The sequence below is a fragment of the Fomitopsis serialis genome (genome assembly GCF_022376445.1).
Source record: "Fomitopsis serialis strain Sig1Antser10 chromosome Unknown B0H18scaffold_107, whole genome shotgun sequence".
Taxonomy (NCBI): domain Eukaryota; kingdom Fungi; phylum Basidiomycota; class Agaricomycetes; order Polyporales; family Fomitopsidaceae; genus Fomitopsis; species Fomitopsis serialis.
This window is the reverse complement of record NW_025955067.1, coordinates 76060-103972: the sequence shown is the minus strand read 5'-3', so window position 1 is coordinate 103972 and position 27913 is coordinate 76060. Positions and strand designations below refer to the sequence as shown.

The following is a 27913-nucleotide window of genomic DNA, read 5'->3' as shown; positions in this document are numbered from 1 at the left end:
TACAGCTCCACCGCCTTCTGGCGAGAAGTGAGTATGCAGATGGGCCACACATGTTTGATTCATCCTTGTTACTTATTGTCTCGATGCTGCGCGGGTGACGTCGCCAGTGAGTAGTGCCCGAGGCTAACTCTTTTTAGCTGCATGTATGCCGTACTCTCCGTCGTAAGGAGCTCCTGTACAGAGTCAGATAAAAGCTCGCTGGCGGGAAGTCAGCACGCGCATTCACCCTCGGTGCACGTCCTGTCGAAGCATGGACAAGACATTACCTTTCGCAACGTCTATCGTGACAGCGCTCGTCGCGCTCATTGCTGCGCTAGTCGTTTTCGATGCTTTCTTCACTAGGCGCAGCCGCCAGCGACTCCCTCCGGGCCCCAGACCGCTGCCCTTCCTCGGTAATATCCACCAGCTTCCGGCGGCCGAACAGCAGAAGACGTTCACGGAATGGGGCGCAGAGTACGGTCAGTGTCTGACGATCTTCACTTCACGTAGCCGCGACTTATACGGTCAGCGCAGGCGACATCATCTTTGCGAAGGCCTTCCAGCGCCCGCTCCTGATCCTGAACTCCTCCCAAGCCGCGTTCGACCTCATCGAGAAGAGGGGGCTCCGGTACTCCGGACGCCCGCCGTTCACGTACATGACCGACACCGAGCTGTGAGTCCACTACTGGCCTCCGTCGGGCCGCGAGTCTCATCGTCGGACCGGGCAGCGTGGGCTGGACGGCCGGAAGCGCGTTCAGGATGTACGACGACGTGTGGAAGCTCCACAGGAAGTGGTACCAGCACTCCCTGATCGCCCGAACCGCGCTGGACAGTTACCACCCGCTCCAGCGCCAGGAAGCGGACCGGATGCTCTACGACATCATCCAGGACCCCGCCGACTACAGACACCATATGAAGCGGTACGCCCGTCCAGTGTTTCGTAGTCGGTAGCGCGCTGACGGTGTATGCGCAGGTACGTGGCGGCGATCGTCCTCGAAATGCGTACGGCCATAGCATCGAGACGACGGACGACGAGTTCATCCGCACGATCGAGAAGGGCTTGAGTGAGGTCATGGAGGGCGCGGCTGCCGGAAGCGCATGGTCGACTTCTTCCCCGCATGTGAGTGAGTCCACGCGCGAGCACCGTGACTGCGGTCGTGACCGAATGCCTCCTACCAGTGCGCCATCTGCCGTCGTGGTTCCCGGGAGCCAGTTCAAGCAGTCTGCGGCGCGCGCACGCGCGGCGATCCGCGCGCTGGAGGACGTTCCGTATATGCAGGTGAAGGAGAGATGGTGGTTCATGCGCTGTTCCGTTTCGTTCGGCATTGTTGACGGACCTCTGACCCAGGCCCCGGGACCGCGAAGGCGTCCTTGACGAGGTCGTTGATAGAAGTCACCTCGCGAGCGGCTGCTGACGAGGAGGACGAGGCGCAGATCAAGGGCGCTGCGGGCGCGCTGTATGTCGGTTAGTCTATGCTTTCCTCTGAGCCCGGGATAACTGTCTCATGTAAGTACAACTTGCGCAGGCGGCTCAGACACAGTTAGTGACTTTGCCTTCGGGCATAGATGGTATGGTGACACTGACTTTGACCTCGCCAGACATTGACCGTGGTCCTCATGTTCGTCCTGGAGATGGTTTTGCATCCGGAGGTCTTGCGAAGGATCCACAATGAGATAGATAGCGTCGTCGGCGACTCCCGGCTACCCGACTTCGACGACAGGCCTTCGCTCACGTATCTGGAGTGCGTGCTGCGAGAAGTGTATCGGTACGAGTCCGTTTGTCCATCTAGACGACTGTCTGTAATGACTCGAACGACTGCTTGTTAGGATGCAGCCCGCGGCGCCCTTAGGTACGCACCGGGCCCGGGACCACACACGTCTGAGACTCACGCCTTGTGACCTGTAGGGGTGCCACACTGCACGACTGAGGACGACGTGTATCGGGGATACCACGTCCCCAAAGGGACTATGGTGATCACCAACATATGGTGCGTCCAGTCACGCCGACGCATCATATCGTCGCGACTCATCCTTCGCAAGGGCCATGACGCGCGACACTCAGTTCTACGACGACCCAGAGGAGTTCCGGCCCGAGAGGTATCTCGAGCTCGACGAGAGCGAGTCGCCCGAGCTCTGGGACCCGAAACAGCTCCTCTTTGGCTTCGGCAGAAGGTCGGTGGCCCCAGGATCCGCGCTCCGTGTGCTCCGGTTGACTCGTCTCTCAGGATCTGTCCCGGCCAGCATCTGGCGGACGAGAACGTGTGGTTCGCTATTGCCGACTGGCGGCTGCGATGGATATCCGAAAAGCGCGCGACGCGGAGGGGAGGGAGATCACCCCGAACCCCGCCATCCTCTCGGGATCTGTTGCGTACGTCGTTCAGCTTGTGTCGCGGAGCGGGGTGCAGTCTGAGCTGAGTTTGACACGTAGCCACCCGGAGCCCTTCGTGTGCGACATTCGTCCACGCTCGGAGAAGATGCGGCAGATGATATTGGATAACCACGATGCGTGAAGACGGGTGCCACGTGCGTTGCCGAAGGGCCCGCAGAGACAGTGAACTACGTGCAGAGTGCGCATGTGGAGTTTGTTCTAGTGCCCGACACTCTTGTGTGTACGTTGTTAACTTATGCAATAACCTGCGCACCGTGTGAGCATCAGACTGTACATGTATGAGTTGCACGCATACTCTCTGGCTCGTGATGCGCGGTCAGGCTGGAGCTGTACCCTGTATAGTTGACGTCGACTTGCGACGACAATTCAAGGCGAGTGCTGTATTCTCCATTGATGTATGTATGACTTAAGAACAGAGTATAGTGCATGGTAATAGAACAAGAGCTTGATTCTGCAATACGTCCGTTGCGCAAGCATAGTCGATCAGATCAGTCCATGGGATGCTCGAGAGGTCAAGCTTCAAGAACAGCTACATGCTTATACGGCGAAGTTGTAACGCGAGGGAGACAAGCAGAATGACGGATAAGAAACACGATTGTCGAGTGCTCTTCCAGATGGCTGCTCAGAGACAGGCGACTGGAGGAGCACCCGAACCAATCGCCGCATGCGGATCGTATCGTACAAGGGTGAGCACCACCAGGACGGCGAGACACTGCCAGGACAGGCGATCTCGAGCGCGTGTTCGCTCAGAGGCGGAGCCGCTTCATGTTGCTCGTCAGGTCGCCGAGATAGTCCTGCACCTTGCTGTTGAACCTGCGGATGTTGCACTGCTCGCTCTCGACGTGCTGGCACAGCGCGCTCAGCGTTTGAACTCCGCGCCGCAGCCCGAGTAGCCGCGGGGGCAGCGGTACATCTTCTCCTCGTGGGCGGGACTCGCGAGGTGCTGGTTGAGCGCCGCGAGCGTGCGATACTCGCGGTGGCACAGGAAGCACTCGTAGCGGTCCCCGTTCCAGGCGCGCTCCGTCGCCCACGTCGTGACCGACTGCCCTGCGCCGCTCTCGCCGTACGCGATCATGCGTGCGGGGTTCGTGATGACGTGCTGCTTGTCGTATTTGGCAGCGACGCGGTTGACCTGCTCGCGGGTGATGCGGGAGGGGCAGGTGCCGGACTCGAGGTGGAGGATGAGCGCGGCGCCGCTAACGAATATCTTCTTGCACTTCTTGCCCGGGCAGGGCACAGTCGAGCCTGCGTGCAGGGTCGAGCGGAGGTGGTGCTGGAGATTGTTCGCGTTCTGGAAGAGGCGGCGGCAGTCGGGGCAGTAGTGGTGCGACTGACGGTTGTGTGCATGCAGGCCATGTGCGGAGTCGAACAACTGTGGCCGGAAGTGGATGATATTAATGGTGAGTTGTGCGGTCGCCCAAACATCACACTCGGATTCACCTTGTTGCATGGCTCACAGTAGAAATGCGAGTCTTCGTAATGCGCCTCGAGCTCGTCCTCGTCATCGAAGTGCTCGTCGCAATCCTGGCAATAGTGATGCCTCCGAGCATTGATCCAGTGCTGCTTCAATCCATGATACGTCGCAAAATCCTTGTCGCAGTCGTGGCAGATGTTGTGTTGACTGGAGTCGTCCTGGTGCTGCTCGAGCGCATGCTCGTTTACGAAGTACCGGGCACAGCGACTACAGTAAACCATCTCTGGGGTGATTCACGCGGTGTTGGGCGCCGATGACCCTCACATGCGTACCTTTATCTCTACTTACCGTCGCCTCGAGGCGATGCGAGGAAGACGAAGACGGGAACTTGAAGCAGGTGAAATGTGTCACGTTCGCGACTCGTCACGCAGCACCTGTTGTGACAGTACGTAACAGGCGCTTTGATTCAACGTCGCTCGCCGAGGGCTCGATTCAGTGCTACTTCCTACCTCTCACTGACACTTCGTCGACTTCACATATACTCGCCATCGTTCTCTTCTCGGACTCACGCACAAACACATATGCACGACTAGCACAACTCAAAAGTCTCGGAGGATCATAGGCGCCAGCGATAGAGCATATATAGGAGCGAACAAGGAGCGAACTCGTGGATCGATGAGAGAAGTAGAAGGTTTATGACGACAATTGTCTTGACCGCCTGACCACCTGGAACAGCCTGGGACTTCTGCTTCTGCTGCGGCTCCTCCGATGGCTAGCTATGATTCATCACCGTGACGGCTGGGACATCCCGAAGGTCTGTAATGATCAAGTTCACCGGTCAATAGCTGTTGCATGGTGTTCACTTGACGGTATGTTCGCATACAGATATCTTGTGCGAGTTGTTGTTACTGACTGTTGCGGCTAATTATAGGGATACACGAGCTCAGACGTGTCTGCGCCGGTCTGCTCCCCTGAAAGGATTTGCCTCGCAAGCTCGTGCGAATTCCACGCATAAGGACTCGTGAGGCGACCGCCTGGATATGCTCACGGAGGTCTCTACCAGGACTTCGATCGGTAATAATGGAAAGGCGTATGTCTTGGTCCTAAATGTTGCAAATCCTCGACAGCGTTAGGTACGTGGCATGGTCGGGGGTGTATTCGTGCCGTATCTGACTCAGACTTGCTATAGCATGTACAGCCTGGACAAGACCCACCCCATGAAGCTTGACGTATTTCGTGTCACTTAACAATGTTTGATCGGCTTGGGACTCAGTGGGTGACATCTTCTGATTATCAAGCACGAAGAGGTTGCGAAGAGGAGTCCTATAGTCCTCGTGTTCATGTACGCCGCGTCTCCGAGTAGTACTCGCGACCCGAAGGTGCGTCACATCACAAAACTAAATGCGTCGTCCCGCGGACGCCTGCACGCCAGGCCATGAGTCGCAATTCGCAAACAGGGACTTAGACCTTCCAATTCGCAGAGAACAAGGTTCTGGGTTAGCACCTTCGCTCCGCTCATCATCTCCCAGAGTTTGAAAGATTGCTCAGTTTCCTGACTTGCGCGCGTATCAGGGTAATCAAGGTTCGGAGGATGATTCTCACATGATGACGGACTGCGGCAATGCTTGCGCATGCGGACAGGCCTGGTGCATGTATCAGCCCCGCCTGAGGACGATCAACTGCTGCACTGTAGACGTTGACATGGACTGACCTCCCTTGACCTCAGGCTTGTCTTTGGCGTGGCGCTAGTCACCGTTCTGGTCCTCCATGCAGCTCGAACCCGCACACTTGCCTACTGTCCCCATCTCCTACCGGAGCCTCGCCCGCTGGCGCTAAGCGGTGACGCACATCAAATGCCCTATGATTTTCCAGTGAAGACGTTCGCCCAATGGAAGGACGTCTACATTCATACCGCTGAACTCGTTGAGTGTCACCTAATCCGTCAACTCTAGGCGACCTGATCTTCTTACGAAGGTTCACTACACCGGCGTTGATTGTAAACAGCTTCGCGAATGCGGCACCGTACTCAGCCAGACCGATAGATCTGTAAGTCTGCCATCGCATCCTCTTCTGGTTCAACAATTCTGTATTGATTATCGAGCAAATCATAGGATGGGATGGGAACTTTGGAATCATGTGCTATGGCGATACTTTTCGAAAGCACCGCCGATACATTCAAGGGCCCTTCTTCGACAAGGCGTGGCTCGCGCAGGCCGCGTCTATGCAGATCTACGAGACGCGCACTCTTCTCTCCAACTTACTTCGTGATCCCGACAACATCGCGAAACACCTCCACCGGTAGGTCGTATAGCGCATTTGCGCGCTGGATATCGTGTTGATAACGGTCGTCCTTCTCCATACCATAGGTTCACTGGTGCTACTAGCCTGCTCGCGAAGCTCATGATACCGTTGCTCAGGCCCATAAGTTCTGCATATATGCGAGCGGCGGGGAATCTACGGAGGTTCATGATTGTCGCCGGAAGATATTCAATGAAACTGAGTTCAAGTTGATATCCTCGTCGGCATAAACTTGAAAGCGCTGGTCGATCCTTTATGGCATGCATCGGATATTACCTCGTCGGGCATCGAAGCACCCTTGTGCTCTGTTGTGCATCCGAAACCGGGCCCCTACTCAACGTTTGGGCTGCGCGAGTAGGCATGAATCTAACTTCCCTCAGCCTTGCTCTTGGTGTGGTGCTCGTCACCCTTGTACTATTCTATGTAGCGCAGAACCGGCGGTATTCAAGTCAGCGCTATCTCCCACCAGGACCTTGCCCGCTACCGATCATAGGCAACGCACACCAGATGCCTCTCGGGTATCCTGAGAAGCGGTTTGCCCAGTGGAAACACGTCTATGGTAAGCCTAAATGAAGATGCGTCGTGTTGCGACTGACTCGTCCACGCTAGGTGAACTGATATTCTTACGGACGTTCAACACTCCGATGTTGGTCGTGAACTCCGCAAAAGCGGCGCGAGATCTCCTGGAGAAGCGGAGCGCGAAGTGTTCGGACACGTCCATCCGGTTCTCCTTGCGATACATGCATACCTCACGTATCTTTCGCCGCGGTCTGATTGTAGGATCGGTTGGGATGGAAACATGGCGCTCATGCCCAATGGCCAGCAGTTTCGGAAACAGCGTCGATGGATCCAGGCCCCCTTCTCCGACAAGGTGTTTCTCGCTCAGTTCGTACCCGTGCAGACCCGCGAGATCCGGACTCTCCTCTCTGAACTGCTACACCATCCCGGCAACTTTCCGAAGCACTTCCATCGGTGAGTTAGCCTGGCACACATACTCCGGGCGACGTGTGGATCAACTATGCTGATGTCAGACTGATATGTCAGCTTCTCTGCCGCACTGATGCTGTAAATTCTTTACGGGCACAGCGTCGTATCCGCAGATGACGAGTACCTGCAACTCGTTGACAAAGCCGCCACAGGTATCATGGCCGCTTCTGCTCCCAGCACCGCGGTCGTGGACTTCATACCCTTCTGTGAGCCCGCACAGTCACTTGATGGACCGATCTACGTCTGACCCGAAGCGGGCCCGACACAGTACAGTATATTCCAGCCTGGCTTCCGGGAGCAGGATGGAAGCGCCTTGCATTAGAAGCGGGAGCTGCACTGAAGGAGGCATACGTACGGACGTATGCGCTTGCGGACACAGTGAGACAGACTTCCGTATGTAGTGCTAGTGTGACTGATTCGGAACAGGACGGCAAATCGTCGGTCATACGCACGCTCATCAAGGAGTACTCGGACAAGGGAGAGCTGGCTACCCAAGCATACGAGATTATGGTCTTCAAAGATTGCATTGTTATCATTAGCTGGCGCAGATACGGTAATGCGTATCGCGCGTGCTCTTGTTGAATGCTCATATCTGGCATAGACGAAGACCGTTTTGCAGAGTTTCGTGCTGGCAATGGTCCTACATCCGGAGGTCTGCACAAAGGCACAGTACGAGATGGACCGCGTAGTTGGTCGTGAGAGACTTCCGACGTTTGATGATAGGGATTCACTTCCATATCTGGAGTGTGTACTCAAGGGGTAATATCGGTGCGCCTTGGCAAGGAACGTTGTCTGATAGCTTTTGCTTGACAGACTTCTCGCACAGTTGGGCTTGTCCCGCCAGGCTAGGTGAGCCACCACCACGTATATGGCTTGCGATGCCTGACTGACCGAGATGATAGGCAGTTCCCATGCATCTAGCGAAGACGATGAGTATCGCGGATACTATATCCCAAAGGGCACCGTCGTCATCCCGAATCTCTGGTCAGTTGTACGATTGTTGATGCCGGTCGCGTCAGCAATCGTAACGCTTCGTCAGGCTGGTGCTACGAGACTCGGAAGACTACCCTGAGCCAGACTTGTTCCTCCCTGAACGATTCTGTGAGCTGTCGATTGAGGAGTCCGAACGAACGGACCCTCGGAACATCGTTTTTGGTTACGGGCGAAGGTGAGCTGTGTGCAGCATTACCTGCATATAAGCAGTCATATTCTGACATCCAAGGCTAGGTTGTGCCTTAGAATTTGTCCCGGTCGCCGCTTTGCGGACACCAGCGTTTGGCTGGCGATGGCCAATCTTGTGGCGACCATGAACATTGACAAGGCCCGTGATGACATGGGCAACGAGATCACACCACCTGCGGCGTTTGAGTCAGGTTTTACGAGGTACGTAAGATTATCGTTAGGGTGTATTACTTCGACTGATGAGATCTATGCTAGTCCTCCTTCACGCTTTCAGTGCTCAATCAAGCTGCAGTCGCCGCAAGCTGTGGAGCTAATATCTAGTGTTATGTGAGGGTACTGAGCTCCCTCTTTCGGAATCGATGCATATCACCCAAGATTGCAGGACGACTGATTCATAGTGTACCTGCCATCCGCACGTAGCACTCTCCCACAACGATACAGTTGACGATTAACATACTAAGCTGTACACATTGAGCTTTCCACATGAGACACCGTTCTCAGTACTCAGTGTGAGTAGGGGCAACGCGCTACAAATTTAAACTCCGACGCGTCCGCGCGCCACCCGCCTGCCGCGTCTCACGAAGTGGGCGCGGAAAGAGGTGCACTTTTCTCCGATTCATCCACTTCAGAATATTCCGGAGAAGTGATGGTAAATCATCTAAAATCAGGCTCGAGAAAGTCTTGAGGATGGATTTAGAGAAAAGGCCCTGCGGACATGCGAGCCTTCTACAGCCCCCCAATACGTACATTACAGAAAATTCCATCCTCAAGACTTTGTTCTATGTATGTATGTGATCACGGTCATTTAGTTGTTGCAGGAGCCAAAAACGCCAGGGAACGTCAGAAGTGCACCTCTTTCTCGCGGTGCGACGCGTGTTACGTAAGCGAGTCGACGCGCCACTAGCGCGTCTCGACGCGATCCTCGCTAGTCTTTTAGCCGTCCTCCGTGTATCCTTGCTTCTGGTCATATCCATTGGTCACAGAACTACCTGGGGCATCTCTTGTAACAGTTCAGCAAACATGTTACACCCAAAAACAACATCCAGTATATCAAAAGGTGAGTTCTGCATGTTTAGCCTCTATACTGATGATCCTCAGGCCGACAAGATCTCTTCGGACTAGACTGCTAGTTCATTTGGGGTAGTTCCGAGCCTGGGAGAGGTTGCTGTCATGATAGACCACCGCATATACAGCTTTTGCTGAGACACCAAATGCAGTCTGTGCAACATGCTGACCGAATTCCGATGTTGTATTCTTTCGATCCCTCTGTGAAACCACATAAACACTCGTGAGATACATGCCGTTCTATGTGAATATAGTCTCAATTTTATACAACTCGTGTCGAATGCTATAGCATGGGGAGAGAGCAAGAGAGTTGTGTCCACTTTCTCGACGCGTTTTGATCACGTGACAGGGGACGCTTTTCGGAAAGGCATTGCCCCTAGTCACTCAGTGCCCCAGGCTCTTGGGCAGTAGAGAGTTTTGGAAACAACTGTTGAAGTTGTTTTGAACGGTGGAGGTGGAGCTGAGGTTTGGTGGTGGTGGGGCTCCGTGGGGCTGGTCGAGAGTGTGACGCCGAGTGACGGGCCGTGACACTCTTACTATTCATGGCAATTCGCTCACGGACGACGCTTGGGAGGGCGGGCAGGCCGGTAACGCTCGTGTCACGCCCACCGCAGATCTGACAGAGATCGGTGGTGTCGGAGCTGTGGTCTGGTGGTGGCGTGAACTTTCACAGTTGTTGTGGGGATGCGCAACGCCCCCGCCAGATCGCCTTAGCGCGCGGCCAAGCGCCTTAGCCCGGCAGTCTGCGCCGACTCTGCGGAGCTTCAATTAAACGGTCACGGTTGATGGGGTGGCTTGGAGGCCTCGCCATCCTTCGCCATCGTGCCGAGATGCCATATAATCACTAAGCGATAATTCTGCGATTGTCTGGCGATCGTCGTCAAATCGTCATTGTATCTAGCGCCGCTTTGAGCAGTGAACGGTACTATGAGATGCAGTCCCCCAGAAGGCAAAAATCCACAGATCTTGCACATAACTCGTCGACGATTATGAATTTAAGCAAAGTTGCCGGAACAGATTTCTTGTTACATGTCGAGAAGTGGCCGATCTCGCTCTATGCATGTCGAGATTGCGTGTTTAGCAAGCCATTATGAAAAATCTGCTCCGAAGGTTTGAATCTTCAGTCATTGAAACGGGCATCCCGCGCATCATTTGGGGAAAATGTGGTTGTTGCGAGACTGGGCACAGCGCGGGGATCATCGCACTGAGCGGAGTAAGCGCCCGCGCGCGGTGAGCATGCGATGACATGTCCACTGCCGGAAATTGCTATTATAGCCGCCTCATGTGTCCCAAAATCACACTGGGAATAAAAATGCTGTACTACTCTCCTGAATGATCACTAGCACTGTCGGACGTGAGTGGACGAATCCATTCAGGTCTGATGAGTAAGTAGATGTGGCCGAGCTGACATAATCAACTGGTACATCGCGCAAGCGCCGTGCACGATACAAGTTACAACTCTGCTCGACGCCATGCCGTCTCCTCAGATGCAGCCTGACCCGGTCTGTGTGAAAAACAACTGACATACTTCCCTCTTGCATTGTGGCTGCCTAGCTGCGGCTTTCACTAAGTAGTAGTGTTGATCACGCTGTGACTCGGACTCGGCGGTGAGCGCTCGGAGAGTTAGCGCCGAGAACATCGCTACTCTCGACCGCCACCACCACCTCGTCTCTCACCACCGCCCAACCTCTCGTCAAGGCGCTCGCGCTGTCCCAACGGCCAGGCAAGCTGAAGTCCGCGACCGCCTAGCTGAACTGCCGCCAGTTCAGCTAGGGGCCCCTGACCGTGACAACCCTGCGCGCGGTACAAGACCGCCGCCTCCTTCCTCTCCCGGACTTCGTATTCCACCCGGGACCTCTCTAATCGACTCTACCCTCTCCTCTCTTGGATATGGAGACCTCAATCCGGACCCCGCGGCTCTGGCGACACGCAGCAAGACCGCGCGGTTCAGGACTCGCACGACGCGCGTGCAAGTCCAGCACCGGGCAACAAGGTTGCGCAGAACGCAGAGAACGCGGCGCGAGGGAAGGAGAAGGAGGAAAGAGGAAGAGAGGAAGGAAGAGGAGGGGGAAGGGCGCGGGGCGAGCAGGAATAACGAGCACGAAGGCTCGCACACAGGTACACCCTCGCTGGCCGTCCCTGCCTCGCCGTTCCCGCTCCCAGTGCCCGTGCCAGCAGGTGTATCGACGAACGCGAAGTTCGTCGTGCGCTCTGCTGGCCACGACGTCGGCACTCCCGCCTTCCGGGACGACCTTACGGTCGTACTCGCGGTTACGCACGGCAACACGGCGGACGCACACAGCTGCGCGTCCGACGTGCCCACTCCATCGCCACTGTCCGCGCCAGCAGGCGTAACGACGAACAAGACGTCCGTCGTGCGCTCTGCTGGCCACGAAGACGGAACTTCCGCCTTCCGGGACGACCTATGCGTCGTACCCGCTGCTACGCACGGTAGCGCGTCGGACATGCACCGCTGCGTGTCTGACGTGTCCCGTTCTTCTACGACCCGCCGCACAGACGGTACGTCGAGCATCCCACTCGATGTACACGCTGTCGACGGGAACAACGGCACGCCCGGTGTATTCACAAGCGTACCCGGCGCGCTCGTCAACCTCTCATGTACGAACGACGGCCCCGAGGTACACACTGCAAAGGTGTACCCAGTACGCACGTCACCAGCCGCAGCACCCATGTCGGAAGGCAACACGACGAACGACGAGCTCGTTGCGTGCCTCTCCAACTTCACGAACGGGGTGCTGGGCCTGTGCAGCAGCACCAGAAGCGTGCTTGCTGCCCCCAACTCGCGAGACGGCGTGTCTGGGGAGCCTCCAAGCTCCACCAGACCGCCTCTCTAGTTCAATACCGATGCATGCAAGATGCATGCGGTGGATACATCGAGCCTGTCGCTCGATGTAAGTTATCCCCCGATGTGTGCTCTCTGCCACACGGCTGTCTTGATCGCATGCCCACCAGCATGCCGACTCGACCGCCTGCACCCATCTACCCACTCGCTTTCTCGCCACTTACCATGCTCGACGTGCCACTGAGACCTAAGAATAAGAATAAGATATTTAGATCTACGATCTCGCGTAGATAGCGCAAGAATACAGGCAGCTGAATCTGCAGATGGCAGTACCAGCCGGTGCCTACACGGCGCACAGCGACAGCCACACGGCACACAGCGGCAGCCACACGGCACACAGCGGCAGCCACACGGCACACAGCGGCAGCCACACGGCAGTGATCTCGGCGGACGTAGACGCTGGCCGCCCGAGTAAGAGGCGTTGCGCATCCCCAGTTGTTGCCAAAACTCTCTAGTGCGGTCACATCAGGCACTGATCAGGTGCTCGTCACAGTGTCACGTTCGCGACTAGTCACGGCTTGGGTCGCTTTCACTGACCCGGTGACCGTCCGACGGCGTCAACCGCGTTGTCGTCTCGGCCTGTCAAGCTTGTCATGAGTCTGAAATTTGACCTCTCCAGTTCTACAGCTTCGTCGTACTCTCAGCAACTGTGTTGCATATGACTCTCTGTCGAAATTTGCCGATGAAATGGCACAAAAGACGTCGACTTTCTCTCTGGTCCGTGCGGTGTACTGAGGACTTTGAATAACGCCATCTCTTTCCACGCACTGTGCTCGCTCAGATACAGTTCTGTCAGCCGTATACGTGCTGGAGGAAGATCGTCAAAACGGAACGCGATCCTGGAATTTGTACCGACTTGAGTTGCAAGCATACATACGTGACAAAAATAATCCGTTCACGACTCACGCGCACGTAGGCCCGACTGTGCAGCTGTACTGTGGGCGTACAACTGGTATGTACTCTGCAACTTTCTTGGCTCACAACGAAGTTGATAAAACCAAGCCGCTAGTGGCTCGTTCGTCGCTTGCGGCTGTAACTTTGGCCATGACAAATTCCAGGCTAGCGAGGAGAGATGGCTGAGATAGCAAAACCGGCCGCGGCTACTGAATTTCAGAGACGTCAAGAAGGCTAGTGATCAAGTGACGGACATATCCACCATGGTACCTTAAGCAGATATCGAAGGTGCGATGCATGAGAATGGGAAAGCGTCGAGAATGGCACTGTATTACCTGTGCACGAGCATATTGACATGTCGGAGGAGCGCCGCCACAGAAGACCTAGGTACGCACCGTATTCGGCTTCTCTAAAAATATGATAGCTGACGCGCGTGAGACTTAGCTATGTCGGATGCGCGTGCCCTTGTACTGCATCTTGTTCAAGAAGGTCGCATGTTGCAGGATTTGCGTCATGTCCCCGCGCATTATCTGCTACCGTATACAATTGTGAGCTTATGCAGTCGCACACTTGCGTCTTCCAATGTTCCTCGGATAACGTTTAGGCGGCCGCAGGATATTTTACAGGATTATCAAAGACTACGTACACGCGCCTTGGGGTCGAAGCTTCAGGGACACATCGGGTTGTTCATGGACATGTGGGGAGCTGCCGTTCAATTGCTGACAAGTATGCATCTCAGAAGCATTCAACTAGGTCATGCTTCATCGCTGACGGCATCCTTTATAGCGACTAGGAGTCGACCTCGACTCGGACTTCACTCCCACCTCTACCATGCCCATCTTAGCGAGCTTCGCCGGAGCTGCTTGGCCATTCCTGGCCGCCATAACTCTGTTGTATATTCTCAAGCGATGGGGCAAACGTAATGATTTACCCCCGGGGCCCCCGCGTGTTCTCTTCATCGGCAATGCCCATCAGCTCCCAAAGATTGACCAACACCTAACATTCATGAATTGGGCGGCTCAATACGGTGTGTACAGATGAATGCGATGTGTGTACCTTCGCGGCAGTAGTAGCTAATCGAAGCCAACCACAGGGGACATTGTCTACGCTGAGATCTTTACGCAACCCGTCATTATCCTCAGCTCAGCCAAGGCCGCTGTTGATCTCATGGAAAAACGCGGAGCGATTTATTCCAATCGACCGCATCTTGTGTATTTCATCGACTTGTGTGTGCAGTCGGCCCCATTTACATGTGATCAATCCACTCATCGATTCACCTATTTGGCTTCCTACAGGATTGGGTGGACTGGAAACATCGGCTTTGTTCGACTCAATGAAAGCTGGAGACGTATCAGGAAGTGGTATCAGCGAGCGTTCGTCGTCCGGTCGTCCGCGGATAGTTACCATCCTATTCAGTGTCGTGAAGTGCGCCGCTTCCTGTTTGGTCTCATGCGAAACCCAGTAGACTTTGAGTATCAGTTGAAACGGTGAGCCTGGCTATGTGTTACACCGTCAAGTCACTGATTTTCGCTCGAGCAGATACACTGCAGGGATAGTCTTCGAGATTGGTTATGGATATACTGTCACTTCATGGGATGATGATGAGCTCATCAAATTGACGGAAGACGGGATAAGACAATGTCTCATTGGCAGTAGCACTGGCGCGGCTCTAGTGGATTTTCTCCCAATTTGTAAGTCATCGATACACACGAGCTAGTAGGAGTCTGACTCGTAGCGTGTAGTGAAACATCTACCTGCGTGGCTGCCTGGGATGGGCTTCAAGTATGCTACCGCGAATGCGCGAAAGGCTATCGAGGACATGGAAGACGCACCCTATCAAATGGTCAAGAAGGAGATGGCGAGTGCTATTCGTTCCATTGAATTGCAGTGCGAATACTGACTGATCCGCGGGATACTAGGCCACCGGCACAGCGAAGCCCTCACTGATGACGACGTTAATAGAAGAATGCTCGAGGAAAGGACCTTTGACGGCGGAAGATGAACACGACATCAAGGGTGCTACAGGGACATTGTATGCGAGTAAGAGTTTCTCTGATCATGTCAGCAACCATGCTGAGCTATACCTTGACGATCAGCGAGTACCGACTCGGTGAGCACAACCAAGTCCATTGAGATAATGTACTCACAGCGGACAGTCTATGACAAGCATGATTGTGTTCATACTCGTAATGGTTCAGTATCCCGACATCTTCAAGAAGGCACAGGAAGAGATCACTCGTGTGATAGGTGATACAAGACTTCCAGGCTTCGGAGATAGAACATCGCTGCCGTATCTCGAGTGTATCGTAAGAGAGGTGTACCGGTAAGGCGACATCATTAATTAGCAGCTTTTGCGCTGATGCTGTATGCGTGATGCAGTTGGTGTCCGGCGGCGACCACGGGTAACGACCTTCAGTAACTGACCATCATTCTGTGGTCATTGACCTTCGTTTTCAGCTGTCCCGCACCAGGCCGCGGTAGATGACGTGTATCGTGGCTATCACATACCCAAGGGTTCGACGATAATACCAAACCTATGGTATGTCAATGGATTTGCAATTTCCGATATATTATCTCTCTGACATGACATACAGGGCGATATTCCGAGACCCCGACGTGTACCCAGATCCGGACGTCTTCAAACCTGAGAGATTCCTTGGGATCGACGCAGACGACGACTCTGACCTGAAAGACCCGAAGAAGTTGGTTTTCGGCTTCGGCAGAAGGTAGACTTGCATCGCATGAACTACTGACCGGGACTCACCGACAAACAGGATATGTCCGGGGCGATACTTCGCTGACGACAACGTGTGGCTTGCTTGCGCCAGCATGATAGCCACTATGGACATCGGCAAGGCGCGGGATAAGCACGGCGTGGAGATCACACCTTCGCCGAAGTTCGTCTCTGGGACCGTCATGTGAGTAATCTTGCTGGCACCATGACATTGCAAGCTCGCTAATACCATTTTAAGGCGTCCTGAGCCGTTTCTCTGCGATATTCAACCTCGATCTGAGAAGAGTCGACAGTTGATCATTGATAGCAGTGCCGAAGTCTGAGCCAGCTGTTTGATGCAAGTGTTGTGCACCAGATTTCCCATGGACGTCCCGTACATTACTAATTAAGCGTCAACGATTGCAGAACGAGCGACTAAGCAATGCTATGAAAACCTTGTAAACTACATGACGATGTGAGCAGACTTCGAAGGTACGATATGCCCGAGAAAGCGCCGGGTATAGCACCGTAATTTGGTGATTTCGCGTGTCCTATGCATCCATGGAGCGGGTCGTAGGCCTCGCACTTGCCTTTTTCCTGATCTCCCTCCTCCTTGGGTCGCACAACCGTAGAGCTCTCCGCGTTGCTCCAGGCCCTCCGCGACTCCCGATACTAGGCAACATACGTCAAATCTCAGATGACTATCAGCACGAGATGTTCACAGAATGGGCGAGGAAATGCGGTACGACTCTGTTCCAACGATACACTGTTTGCATGGCACTGACCTGACACACGTTTCAGGCGACGTCGTGTACGCACGGTTCCTCACAAAAGCCGTCCTCATCATCAATTCCGCCGATGCCACACGGGTGCTTATTGAGAAGTGCAGAGCGAAGTACTCCGGACGGCCTCCCTGCATGTACATCCGCGACCCGTGAGTCCGAAAACGACTAGTCTGAGACACGTCTCTGGAGTCGCTGTCTGATATGCGTGCTACAGGGGTGAATTCAGCTGGAACATTGGGTTTATGCAGTATGACGACCGCTGCAGGCGCCATCGCAGATAGTTCCAGAGTGAGTTCCAAGCAAAGAAGCTACGTGTCCATTCAGCAGCGCGAGACGCGTGGGTGCCTCGTAGACCGCTCCGCGAGCCCGACGCGTTCATGGATCACTTCAAGTGTTGTCTCGCGCCTTGCAACCCTAAAATAGGAGGCGAGCACTCCTGCCGATTGCTTTTCTGCGCGCTCCACTGCTGCAAATGTTTTCGAGATTGGGTGCGGCCATGTAGTGACATCTGTTGGCGATGCACACATCCGCAAAGTGGACAATGGGCTGGGAGGCGTCCTCGAGGCGGACGACCCCGGCTTGATGTTCGTTGACTTCTTCCCCATGCGTGAGTCATGCCTTTTGAACGCAGACTACGGGCGATGCAGACGAGCCGTCCGGCAGCGGCGCGATAGTGAAGCATATACCCACACGTATGTCCGATAATAGCTGGAAATGGACTGCGATTCGCCTGCGCCCCGCTATCAACTCGATGAACCTCGACCCGTTCAGGGCGGTCATGGAGGTGATGGTGCGGGACCATCTCTTCATTTCATACCGCTAACACTAACATGATAGCCACCTTTGTCTTTGACAATGACAAGCCACACGACTCGGTGGGGCGGGATATCATGCCCCCCACTGGACTTTGTATCTAGATTTATCAGGTCGGTTTACATCGTACTCTGTTCAAACGCACGCAATAGAATTGACATACAACGGCCCGCCAGACATCCGACCGCGGTCGGGGAAGAGTGTGGAGCTGATCTGGCGTAGCTTCCAGGACGAGAATAGATGAGCTTCCAAGGATCGGACGCACGTTGCGGCTTTGTAAAGAAAGCCTTCCCTATACACACCGGCTCTCCACAATCATCCTTTGTACATAGAGGTGCGGGCCACGCTACCACTAAAACCTCCATAAGTATTAGCTGATGGAGGTAGTCCAGACATGCTTCCGTTGTGCCTTGGGCGCTGTGCATACCAGTAGGGCGCTGGGACAGAGGGCAGTTGTGAGGAGATTGTGAGGCGTAGAAGTTCTTCCGGCCTTCGAGAAGACTACAGCAGACTTCTCGTTGGCATCCTTTGCCGTTATCAGGTACGTCAGCACAGACTCATTCGTGATCGCGGAGAATGACCTCGTTGTTCGCAGGCGAAATCTGAGTGACCCAACTTTACCAGGGTAAAAGACGGATATATATGATTTGCTCGCCCTGGCTCCATCATACAGTGAGAGAACAAGCAAAAGGTCGGATGGACGGGCATTTTCACAGGCGCGACGATGGCCGTAGGGCAACGGTGTGAGGTACGCCGTGCACCGAGAAGAATCGATGATGTATAGCTCCGACGGACAGTGCAAGGTCAGACATATTCGCGCGCGAGCTTATCGTATGTTCCAACACCATCAGAACTTCTCATATGCAAAGTTCTGAGTTGACGCCCTCAATTCCCAGAGGATCGTTCCCTTTGTGCACTGTGTACAATCAGAACGACTCGTTAGGCAATATAACACCACAGCCACAAACGTACAAGAGCACACGGGCACGGGCAGGCCTAGCATACGTAGCAGCCTTGCTGGGCAATCAAATTCAGCTGCTGCGTAGGTTCCGCTACTTCCTCAAATATGACTATATCACTCGGCGTTCAAGCTGCGTTCGCGGCAGTGATTCTCGTCACCCTCGCCTACTATGTACCACAGTGGCGACAGCTGTCTCGTCGACGCCATCTGCCACCTGGCCCTCGTCCATTTCCTGTTCTGGGAAACATTCTACAGATGGCTCTAGAGTTCCCAGAGAAGAGGTTCGCGCAATGGGGGAAGAAGTATGGTACGAGCGTTCGAGATACTTACACTGCGGGGTTGTGGCTAACTCCACTGCACTAGGGGACATGATTTTCTTGCGGATGTTCAACACGCCCGTCTTGGTTATCAATTCTGCGGCCGCTGCACGAGATCTGCTGGACAAACGTAGTGCAATATACTCGGATAGACCGCATTCGGTCATGATGACAGACCTGTGAGTGCATCGAGTGTCGCTTATCTCACTGATTGTCACTTCTGATGTCTCAGGCTGGGGTGGGAGCACGATTTCTCGTTAATGTCATACAATGAGGAGTTTCGCAAGCATCGACGATGGATGCAAAAGCCTTTCTTTTCCAGGTCTTGCCTCGCCGCGTTCGCCGACATGCAGAGGCGCGATGTGATTGCTTTACTAGTGGGATTGCTGAACGATCCGGAGGACTTTGGAACCCATATCTACCGGTGCGCTTCTAAGTTCGTTGAGTTACCAAGCGTTCTCAAACAACGAGTTGCATAGATACTTTGCGTCCTTTATGCTTCAATATCTTTACGGGCACACATTAACATCCCCAGACGATGAGTATTATCACGTCGTCGAGAAGGCAGTGGAGGAGACGATGAACTTTTCGACTCCTGGAACACTCCCTGTGGACCTCATCCCGTCTTGTGAGTGCGATTCGGCGCTGATCGCTTCGTCCCTTCATTCGTAGCTCCTGATATCGCATTCTGTCAGTGAGATACCTCCCAGCCTGGTTTCCTGGTGCAGGCTTCAAGCAAAATGCCGTGTGGATCAAGAAAACCGTCAGAGATGCTGCGCAGCGAACGTACGACTTGGCGGAGAGCATGCTGGTAAGCATTCATGAGATCTCTGACGCTGCATGTCTCATGGAATTGAACAACTAAAGACCGAAGATGGGATTGAAGCCTCCGTGATATCGTCATTGATCAAGGAATCCTCATCCAAGGGAACTCTGGACAGTGAGAAGCCAGAGATCATGATGTTTGGACTCGCGTTGTATGCAGGTGGGTTTCATCTGTACAACTCGAACGCTTGATTGCCGCTGATGTGACTTGCATACAGGCGGAACAGATACGGTAGCATCCATGACATACGCCGTGCTACATCAGCTCATTCTCAAACTAGACCCAGACCGTACTCATGGTCTTCCTTCTTGCTATGGTCTTGTATCCGGATGTGTACGCCAAGGCGCAAGAGGAGATAGACCGCGTAATCGGTGGTGCAAGGCTTCCGACTTTCACCGACAGGGATGCACTGCCATACCTTGATTGCATCCTCAAGGAGACGTACCGGTATGTGACGGTTGTTGTCATTGACAAGTAGTCCATCATTTTACTGCAGCGACATAGGTTCTCCTCCCCTGCACCGTTAGGTACTTCTGTTCTGGGCCTCACCGACTTGTTGTCATCGAACTCATCCCACAGGTGTATCTCATGTATTACGCGAAGACGACGAGTATCGTGGGTGCTGGATACCGAAGGGGACAATGGTCATGCCGAATCTATGGTCAACGTGGATTAAATATCTCTTAGTAGCCATCGTTGACAAGGTGCTGTTTAGGTTTATGCTGCATGATGCCAACGTCTATCCCGACCCGGAGACCTTCTGTCCAGACCGCTTCAATGGGTTATATGAGAGTCAGGAGGATCCACGGAACATCGTCTTCGGTTTTGGTCGGCGGTAAGCGGTGTCTTGATTTTTGTGCTTTGATAAACTAATCAAGGTTTGCCCGCCGCTTTGCAGCATATGCCCAGGTCGCCGCTTCGCAGAAATTGGGATTTGGCAGGCGATGGCTAACATCGTAGCAACATTCGACCTTGGCAAGGCTCGTGACGCAATGGACAATGAAATCACGCCGCCGGGGACATTCTCATCCGGTTTCATTAAGTACGACACCTTTCCTACGGGAGAAAGCACGTAACTGATGTATTCACTCAGTCATCCTCACAAGTTCAAATGTACCATGACACCGCGATCCAAAAAGGCCATAGAACTCATCACAAACGGAAAGTCAACGCAGACGTGACAGAGGATCGAGATAGTACCATTCAGAAGCAACCATTTCACGCTGTCATACTCTCATTGGTAATGGGCCGTGCCATGTAACAGTATCCTCATTGTTCCCCGGACGTATCTGAAACGAAAGATATACATATGTTAAACACATGAACAGCAACACTCCAATAGCCTCATCGCCACTGGCATGCTATATCTCGAGGTTCTAGTAGCAGGCGCCGTGGTGAACGTACATACTTAATCACAATTCATTCAGGGTGTCACCGATGTAGCAATACTGGCTATTAGACTCGTGGCTGCGGCGCGCGGCGAGATGGAGCACACAAAGTCCTCGGCGTGGCTGTACCGAACAGCCTTTAGCGAACCAATCTGTCCATGTGAGACCCCACGCTCTTACGCACCTTGTTACTGAACCAGACGTGAAGGCCATCCGGGGAGTTATCTCCTCGCCTGACGCATCGCGTGCTTTCCGTATGTCCAAAGTAGCGATCATAGCGGCCATGGCCAGCCAGATGCTCCTGTCAGCGAAGCGGCGACCCGGACAAATCCTGCAGTGACGAAGTCTCATCTCAGTATCGGAAGTCCTGGGTGGCTTGTTTCCCGACGCACCGCCTGCCGTAGCCAAAGATGACGTTGCGAGGACACAACTCCTCTAACTTCTCCTCAGATAGGCCCCAGAAACGTTCCGGGCGGAACGACTCCGGATCGGGGTAGAGCTCCGCATTATGGGTCATGAACCTGACAGGCAGGCAATGAGCGAGTGGGACGATTGTCGTTGTAGCATTGTACCAACCAGAGGTTCGCGAGAATCATGCAACCCTTCGGAAGGCGGTATCCTCTGTACGTGTCTTCTTCACTAAGTACATGGGGAAGACCTGCAGAAGTTCTTCAGTACGTTCATGCATCGTTTCGGCCGAGGCGCAATATACCTAGAGGTCCAGGGGGATTCCACCTATTCGTGTAAGGCTACGGTGTCGTAATGATATCAAAAGCGACGTACCGATAAACCTCTCTAAGGATGCACTCAAGGTATGGTAGCGACTCCCTGTCGCTCGGCTCTGGCAAGCGATCATTGCCAATGACGCGGTCGATTTCCTCTTGAGCTTTGACAAATACCTCAGGATGAAGGACCATAGCTAGGATGAAGTTCAGCAACACCGATTGTGTCTGTCTTTGGGATCAACGCGACGATGTTTGAAGTAAACGGCGAACGAACGGTGTCAATTGCAGCTATAAGACGTCTGATTTGAGAGTGCGGCTACTGCGAGAACTACTGACACGTACCGACATAGGTTATTGCTCCGACGTTCATGATGTCATCCCGTTCTGCAGCCAACGTACCCTTCGCTGTATACTGCTCAATAAGAGACCTAACTAGCGACGGCTTCTCGTCTCCTGAGGCCTGGATGGGATGATCAGGTTCGCTGTCAGAGTCAGCCGTACAGCGTCCCGCACATACCATGAGTCTCTCAACTAGCTCATATGGCTTCGTATGCGCGAGATGCACTGCAGCCTTTGTCTTAATTGCCCGTCTCTTGAATTCCGCGCCTGGAAACCATGCGGGGACATGGCGCACTACCAAGAGCAACCTTCCGTGTGAAACCGTGGTACGCGCACAATCGCTCGCTGGACACTCACGAAAAGGAAGGAAATCTACAATCGCAGCACCAGGTGCTGCTGCTTCCGCTGTGCCTATCAGTGCCTGTTCAGCGTAAGTGAGGTATTCGTCGTCCTCGGATGTGATAGTGTGCCCGTAGAGGGCTTCCAGGACGAGGGATGACGCGAGTCTGGTGAAACTATGTCAGACGAGGACTCAACGCATCCTATCATGACTGATCAATACCTGTGAACGTGAGCTGCATGTCGCTCCGGTGTACGCAAGAGTCCTCCAATAAGGGTTCGGGTCTCTCTTGACTGAGCTGACGCGAACTGACTGAGCGAGCCTTCGGTAAAGAATGTAGAATGGATCCATCGTCGATGTTTGTTAAGTCGTTCGCCCATCGGCAAGGTCGCGATCACGTTGCCCCATCCGAACCTACGGTCGGTCGCTCTGCTCGGCGAGCCATCGCTTGAGCTGAGGGAATAATCACTCACAAATCCGTCATGAGGACTGACGATGGCCGATCGGAAGACTTTGCGCTTCGTTTCTCCAGAAGATCTCGCGCAGCTGTTGTAGAATTGACGATCAACATCGGACGCGTGAATATTCTGAGGAATATAATGTCTCCTGTGGTTTAAAATGATGTAAGCAACCAGGCATGGACCACTGCGCATGAAGCGCACCGTATTGATCACTCCAACCTGCAAATGTTCGCTCTACATCTTTCATCGGGAACTGATGGGCATTCCCTATCAACGGAAGAGGACGAGGGCCCGGAGGGAGGTCATCCGCGGATGTAAAGCGGGTCACATAGAGCAAAATACAACCGATTAGAGTAGCTGAGACGGCAGCAAGAAGAATTTGAAGCGGGACATCCACGAGCAGAGACATGGCTGAACGTACAACGGGGTATTCGGCGTGAGGTTTCAAGAATAGTGAGCAACGTCACTTCTTGACTTGGGACGTGAGGTAGATGGTATACCCCAGGCTTCGAAAGTGGCCCTGCAGATAACCCAATATTAGCCTAGGCTGCTGCTAGTGGTTGATTGCGAGTCACATCAATGTCAGTATGGCACTCAATTTCCATACGTCCCCTACCGCATTTGCCTGGGCAGGTCGTCTGCCCTGAAAATAACGCATCCTGTGATTTAAGGCTTGTATAGGGCTCCTTGTGAGCACATACTTCGGCTACGCCGGTGCCACTGGCATGGGAGCGTCGCTCACGGCTAACACGGTAGTGGAGCTGCGCGAGTATGGCGATCTGCGAGAGGCGAGGCACGAGCCGAGCGCAGAGATTAGTCTAAGTAGGGAAGTGCAGGGCTTAGGCGCGCATCGCTCTCTCTTTGCGCGCCCACGTCCGAACTTCAACGAAGCACCCTAGAGCTTCCGTTTCTGTCCTCGGTCGTCTTTTCACCCACCCACCTCTCCCTCTCCGCGTCTTCTCACCACTTGCTTCCCAGCTCAGGCAAGTACATTCCCCCTTCATTCCATTGGCTCGACGCGCTTCCTCCCGCAACCTGTGAAGGATCACGCTACGAAGCGGCCGCGGTGTCCCACCCGCCCTCGCAGCTCATCCGCACCCACAGGTCCCGGTGGTTCGTTTTGGGTCTGGCAGCCCGGAGGGCTGCGCCCCGCACTAGCTACTACTTACACTCCTTCCTTTCTCCCCTAATACTCTCGAAGACCGCGCGGCGGTCTACCCCACTCTCCCATTTGCGATGTTTTCCATTATCGAGCTCAGGCCTCACATTTGTATAGTACTATTTCAAGCCTCACTAATAGTACTACTCTAATCGACAGGAGCCCGAACGAAAATACCTAGATCACTAATTAGCTAGGTGTCGGAATATGTGATCTGCAGAGATGGAAGGTATGAACAGAACATACAGTTTAGTTGAGACTCGAGGCCGACATGCGGTCCTCGGCGTATGGTCCTGCCGGCGCTTATGGCCGACTATACATCGCTCGGCGCCCTGGACGATAGCCTCGAGGCTACTTACCTTGTGCGATGCGCGGCGTCCGACACCGTCATACCTGATTAGTCTCTAGTATGCATGAGATACTCCCACCAAGCCTTCCGGTCTGCGCCCCGACCCTCAAGCACCTGCGTCGTGATGATGAGTTGTTACTCGTCGCAATTGTATCGCGTCGTATTCGCGTTACTAAGTTCCGACGACAATCTGAAACTGGCACGGGTTTCCTGCGACCTCAACATCCTATCAGAAGCAGATATTGCGTCAGAATAAGCCCGTTCAGGTGATGTATTGACTCGGATAAGTAACTTGATGATGTTGCTGATTCTACAGTCACGGTGCTAGTAGCATTGTACCACGAATCAATTAATCACGTCGGATCTCACCACTTTCGAGATAGTACTCGGCGGGTGCCAGAGCGGTGCGGGCACAAAGCCCGGCGATTCCTTCCATGATGACGTAGAGGTGTAGATGTGAGGTGTCAAGAATCATGTCGCAGTTGAACAACAAGACCAAACAAGACAGGCGCCTGCATGTCGGCTGCGCCACATGCGCCATAACGTCCCACCGAGTCGCCGCCGAGCTCTACGTAGGCTCTAGCCATTGTTCTAACTTACCTGGAATATTGCTCGGAAATTCTACCATGACAGCACGGATCATGCTGACGGTGTATACTCTGAATTCTCCATATGACGTAGACCTCTCTACACTACCCGCTCGTGCTAAGTTCTTGTCAACTTTCACTGGCAAGCAGCGAACCCCTGCAATGCCGCGAAGTAACGGTCAATACCAGCCATGCCATGCGTATACGCTCCGATGATGCCGTCCGGTCTGATCACCACGAAGGAGAGTCCATCGCCGTGCACGTCATAACCAGCATGGGCCGTCCCTTCGACATCGACGAGGGCTCGCGAACCTTTGATTCGCATCTCCCTGCCCGGCACATTCCGATGAACGACGGAAATTCTTGCCAGTCCTACGTCAACATGCTTTGTCAAAGGTTCGAGGATTGCGAGCGTATCTGCGGCGGACGGGAAGGCGATAATTGTATGGTGCTCGACGGAGAAAGTCGAGTGCAATGTAATGACTCCAGTCGAAGTATTGTCCGCATCGATGAGCGGCGTCGCATCCGGTGCACGGTCGCCAGCACGTAGTTTTGACGTCTCCTGCCCATACGGATCGTTCGCTGATGCATCATCTTCGCCCGCGCGGGCTTCCAGGACGATGGGCGACCATCGGTAGTTGATTCCGAGCTGAAGCAGTTTCCTAGGACGGAACATAGCTTTGTCGTTGCTAATCTCTTCGCCTGCGTCGACAGCCGAGGCGCGGGGCCGGTTGAAGGCGAGAGAATGAAGCTCCGTGGACAAACTGAGCATCTCCGCCACAACTGGCACACGCTCAGCATCATAGGTTCTGAGAAGAGCAGGCGAAGCAAGCCCGCGGATGACAAGCGCGAGCTTCCAGGCCAGATTGAACTGCGAGCTCGGGTCAGCTATCCATACAGCCCTGATCAGCGGTATATACTATACTCACCGCATCCTGCATGGCGGTGTTCGCGCCTTGACCGCCTGCTGGCGAATGGCAGTGTGCGCTGTCTGCAGAAACAAATCGTGTGAGTCTTCTTGTACCGAGTTTGCGGTACACACGTACCTCCAGCCAAGAAGACTCTTCCGACGCTGAAAGTATTTGCCATCCGAATGTTCGCCCTTCAGAGTGCCGTGAGGGTGGATACTGTAGCACTCCTATACGGCACTCACTTCCACGTCGAGACCCAAGCGGCGTTAGACAAGGCGATATCCTGACTACCGCTAATCGATTCGAACAGTCGCTGGATACCCTCAGTATCTGTGGGAAAGGTGTCAGGCAGATCGGGACCCAATGCTTGAACCTGGAATAGGGGAGCCGGCTTAAGAGGCTTCAGCGCGAATCTGCACAGCTGTCAGAGGCTACGATTGTATACTAGGTAATCCACTGACCCCGCTGTGTTGAATGTCCCCCACGTGTGCCAGTACTGTTACACGGTGAGCTTCCGATGCAATCTCAATAATGAGAGCGAGACGCACCTCTCCGTCAAGACCGTCAACGTCTACATTTGCCGTGAACATGCGTTCCGCTTCCTTGGTCTCGCCCAGAAAAGACAGGCCAAGACTTTTCCGGATGTGCCCTGATCAATCTTGAATCATTTTTCGACTCACTTTGCTGCAGTAGCGTAGGCCTACCTTTCGCACCATCTCCACCAACCATGTATGCGCACTCAACTGTTTCTTCAGATGTAGCGTCGCCAGATTTGGACGAAACCCGAAGATGCGCTACCACTCCATGGGCGTGCTGCTCAAACGTCGTGAGTTCCACCCCATATTCTACCTTCGCGCCCAGCTTCTCGATGTGCTTCCTTAGGACCTTCTCGAACTCGGCCTGGCAAGAAGAGGCGACCCGGGGCTGCACAGCATAAAGATCAGCAACCACAATCCGTTCAAGCGTCAGACAATACACGTACATAGGGAATGTGAGGGGACGGCCCGGCATCTTGCTCCCATCTTGTGATCTTCAAGACTTCCTGACCGGTCCCATGTGTAGCCATCAGGAGTGGCGGGGTAGAGATCGCGAATACATCGTTTACAGCCCCCAGAAACGCCAACAATTCTAAGGTACGAGGCTGGACAGCAACACGATATCAGCGTAGGACATCGCCTCGAACGCATGGTCATACCTGTATAGCTGTGCCTCGGGCGCCGCCGTGAGGAACACTCGATTTCTCGATGATACGGATAGGGACACCATTCTTGAGCAGCGAAAGAGCGAGCACTAGACCGGTAGGCCCGGCTCCGACCTGTGTGATAGCGTGTCAGCGATGCCCGCTGACGGCTGACTAGCTTCGCATACGATGAGAACAGCTGGCTTGTATTCCATTTGAATGGATACTGATCGCGTGCCCGGCTATGTCAACGTCTCGACTATCTACGGACGAGGGGAAGTTGGAAGGGACGCCTGCAACTGAGGACAAGGCCGTAGAGGTATGCACTGAGGAGGAGCTATATAGAAAACCTGGATGACTGCACAAAGCTACCCGTAGTCCCCGACACGATCAAAACTGCTGATCAAGAAGGCTGGCTTCGTTGAGCGCTAGTCGGGATTGACTGGTATTGACTCCTCCGCGCCCACAGCGCCGACGGCGGCACATTCCACGAATCTCGGCATGAGCCCACAAGATCGAGGAGTCTATTTTATTGCAACAGTGTGCGCTCGACCCTAGGAATATGAAGTGCAGACCTAGGAAAAGCAGTCAGCTCAGAATGTCCGTACATCGAATCCCTTTCCGTGAGCTTCTTAGCCGGCCTACGAATTCGCCGCCTTGGAGAGGTTGCCCACATGAAAAGTCAACTTGAAACAGCGGTGATGCTGTGGAGAACTTCCAGACATGACGGTCACACTCATAGTGAACGTGAGGACGTGTCATTACATTCGTGTTGAATGGCTGGAGAAGCCGTCATCATCATCTCTGACAGAGAGTTACGTTGCTGTGCAGTCTGACCACGAGAGATCAGCGCAGAGGACCTCGATTTGGGCTCGATGACAAGCGCGTAGGAGTTTCTTCGTTCGACCGTCCGCAGATCCTGAAACACGTACTGAGTGAGTACGGAATGTGACTGATCCGCAATCGGTAAATTGGAATGCACTCAAGC

The 27913-nt window shown here is 54.0% G+C and overlaps 8 protein-coding genes across 8 annotated transcripts; 5 read left to right on the top strand and 3 right to left on the bottom strand.

Moving 5' to 3' along the window:
• Positions 1-250: 250 nt before the first annotated feature.
• B0H18DRAFT_1036048 (cytochrome P450) lies at positions 251-2683 on the top strand (the record flags this gene model as incomplete). The annotated part of the gene is made up of 15 exons (XM_048030338.1): positions 251-458; positions 514-652; positions 708-899; positions 953-968; positions 1001-1080; positions 1121-1157; positions 1193-1286; positions 1328-1440; positions 1579-1759; positions 1886-1967; positions 2020-2151; positions 2205-2238; positions 2301-2347; positions 2408-2611; positions 2662-2683. The coding sequence occupies 14 exons, from the start codon at positions 251-253 to the stop codon at positions 2487-2489; spliced, it is 1437 nt and encodes a 478-aa protein (XP_047888089.1). The 3' UTR covers positions 2490-2611; positions 2662-2683.
• On the bottom strand, positions 2684-4164 carry B0H18DRAFT_1036044 (uncharacterized protein). The gene is made up of 3 exons (XM_048030337.1): positions 3809-4164; positions 3241-3740; positions 2684-3202 (listed from the first exon to the last, which is right to left on the bottom strand). The coding sequence occupies exons 1-3, from the start codon at positions 4061-4063 to the stop codon at positions 3115-3117; spliced, it is 843 nt and encodes a 280-aa protein (XP_047888088.1). The 5' UTR covers positions 4064-4164; the 3' UTR covers positions 2684-3114.
• Positions 4165-6587: 2423 nt separating this feature from the next.
• B0H18DRAFT_1123828 (cytochrome P450) lies at positions 6588-8580 on the top strand (the record flags this gene model as incomplete). Its single annotated transcript, XM_048034757.1, has 12 exons — positions 6588-6639; positions 6690-6795; positions 6861-7052; positions 7167-7273; positions 7336-7445; positions 7494-7577; positions 7669-7826; positions 7881-7916; positions 7974-8051; positions 8107-8235; positions 8295-8450; positions 8505-8580. The coding sequence occupies 12 exons, from the start codon at positions 6588-6590 to the stop codon at positions 8578-8580; spliced, it is 1284 nt and encodes a 427-aa protein (XP_047888087.1).
• Positions 8581-13902: 5322 nt separating this feature from the next.
• Positions 13903-16128, top strand: B0H18DRAFT_958520 (cytochrome P450; the record flags this gene model as incomplete). Its single annotated transcript, XM_048042697.1, has 12 exons — positions 13903-14098; positions 14165-14297; positions 14367-14558; positions 14611-14762; positions 14814-14914; positions 14991-15181; positions 15221-15394; positions 15451-15473; positions 15529-15610; positions 15666-15797; positions 15846-15989; positions 16044-16128. 12 exons carry the CDS (start codon positions 13903-13905, stop codon positions 16126-16128), a joined length of 1605 nt encoding a protein of 534 aa, XP_047888086.1.
• A 217-nt stretch (positions 16129-16345) lies between these two features.
• Positions 16346-17392, top strand: B0H18DRAFT_958519 (uncharacterized protein; the record flags this gene model as incomplete). The annotated part of the gene is made up of 5 exons (XM_048042696.1): positions 16346-16526; positions 16586-16718; positions 16818-16857; positions 17053-17176; positions 17217-17392. 5 exons carry the CDS (start codon positions 16346-16348, stop codon positions 17390-17392), a joined length of 654 nt encoding a protein of 217 aa, XP_047888085.1.
• Positions 17393-18448: 1056 nt separating this feature from the next.
• On the top strand, positions 18449-20751 carry B0H18DRAFT_1035999 (cytochrome P450; the record flags this gene model as incomplete). Its single annotated transcript, XM_048030336.1, has 12 exons — positions 18449-18650; positions 18707-18839; positions 18893-19084; positions 19140-19288; positions 19356-19471; positions 19528-19645; positions 19713-19717; positions 19767-19937; positions 20014-20153; positions 20202-20321; positions 20385-20528; positions 20580-20751. 12 exons carry the CDS (start codon positions 18449-18451, stop codon positions 20665-20667), a joined length of 1578 nt encoding a protein of 525 aa, XP_047888084.1. The 3' UTR covers positions 20668-20751.
• Positions 20752-20909: 158 nt separating this feature from the next.
• B0H18DRAFT_1123824 (cytochrome P450) lies at positions 20910-23148 on the bottom strand (the record flags this gene model as incomplete). The annotated part of the gene is made up of 13 exons (XM_048034756.1): positions 20910-20997; positions 21059-21205; positions 21267-21395; positions 21451-21532; positions 21587-21609; positions 21658-21824; positions 21874-21887; positions 21942-22059; positions 22117-22232; positions 22296-22444; positions 22501-22692; positions 22752-22884; positions 22941-23148. 13 exons carry the CDS (start codon positions 23146-23148, stop codon positions 20910-20912), a joined length of 1566 nt encoding a protein of 521 aa, XP_047888083.1.
• Positions 23149-24893: 1745 nt separating this feature from the next.
• B0H18DRAFT_1035984 (FAD/NAD-P-binding domain-containing protein) lies at positions 24894-27328 on the bottom strand. The gene is made up of 10 exons (XM_048030335.1): positions 27114-27328; positions 26941-27060; positions 26728-26886; positions 26450-26669; positions 26294-26394; positions 26207-26241; positions 25988-26158; positions 25881-25936; positions 25764-25825; positions 24894-25705 (listed from the first exon to the last, which is right to left on the bottom strand). The coding sequence occupies exons 1-10, from the start codon at positions 27138-27140 to the stop codon at positions 24971-24973; spliced, it is 1686 nt and encodes a 561-aa protein (XP_047888082.1). The 5' UTR covers positions 27141-27328; the 3' UTR covers positions 24894-24970.
• Between the last annotated feature and the right edge of the window lie 585 nt (positions 27329-27913).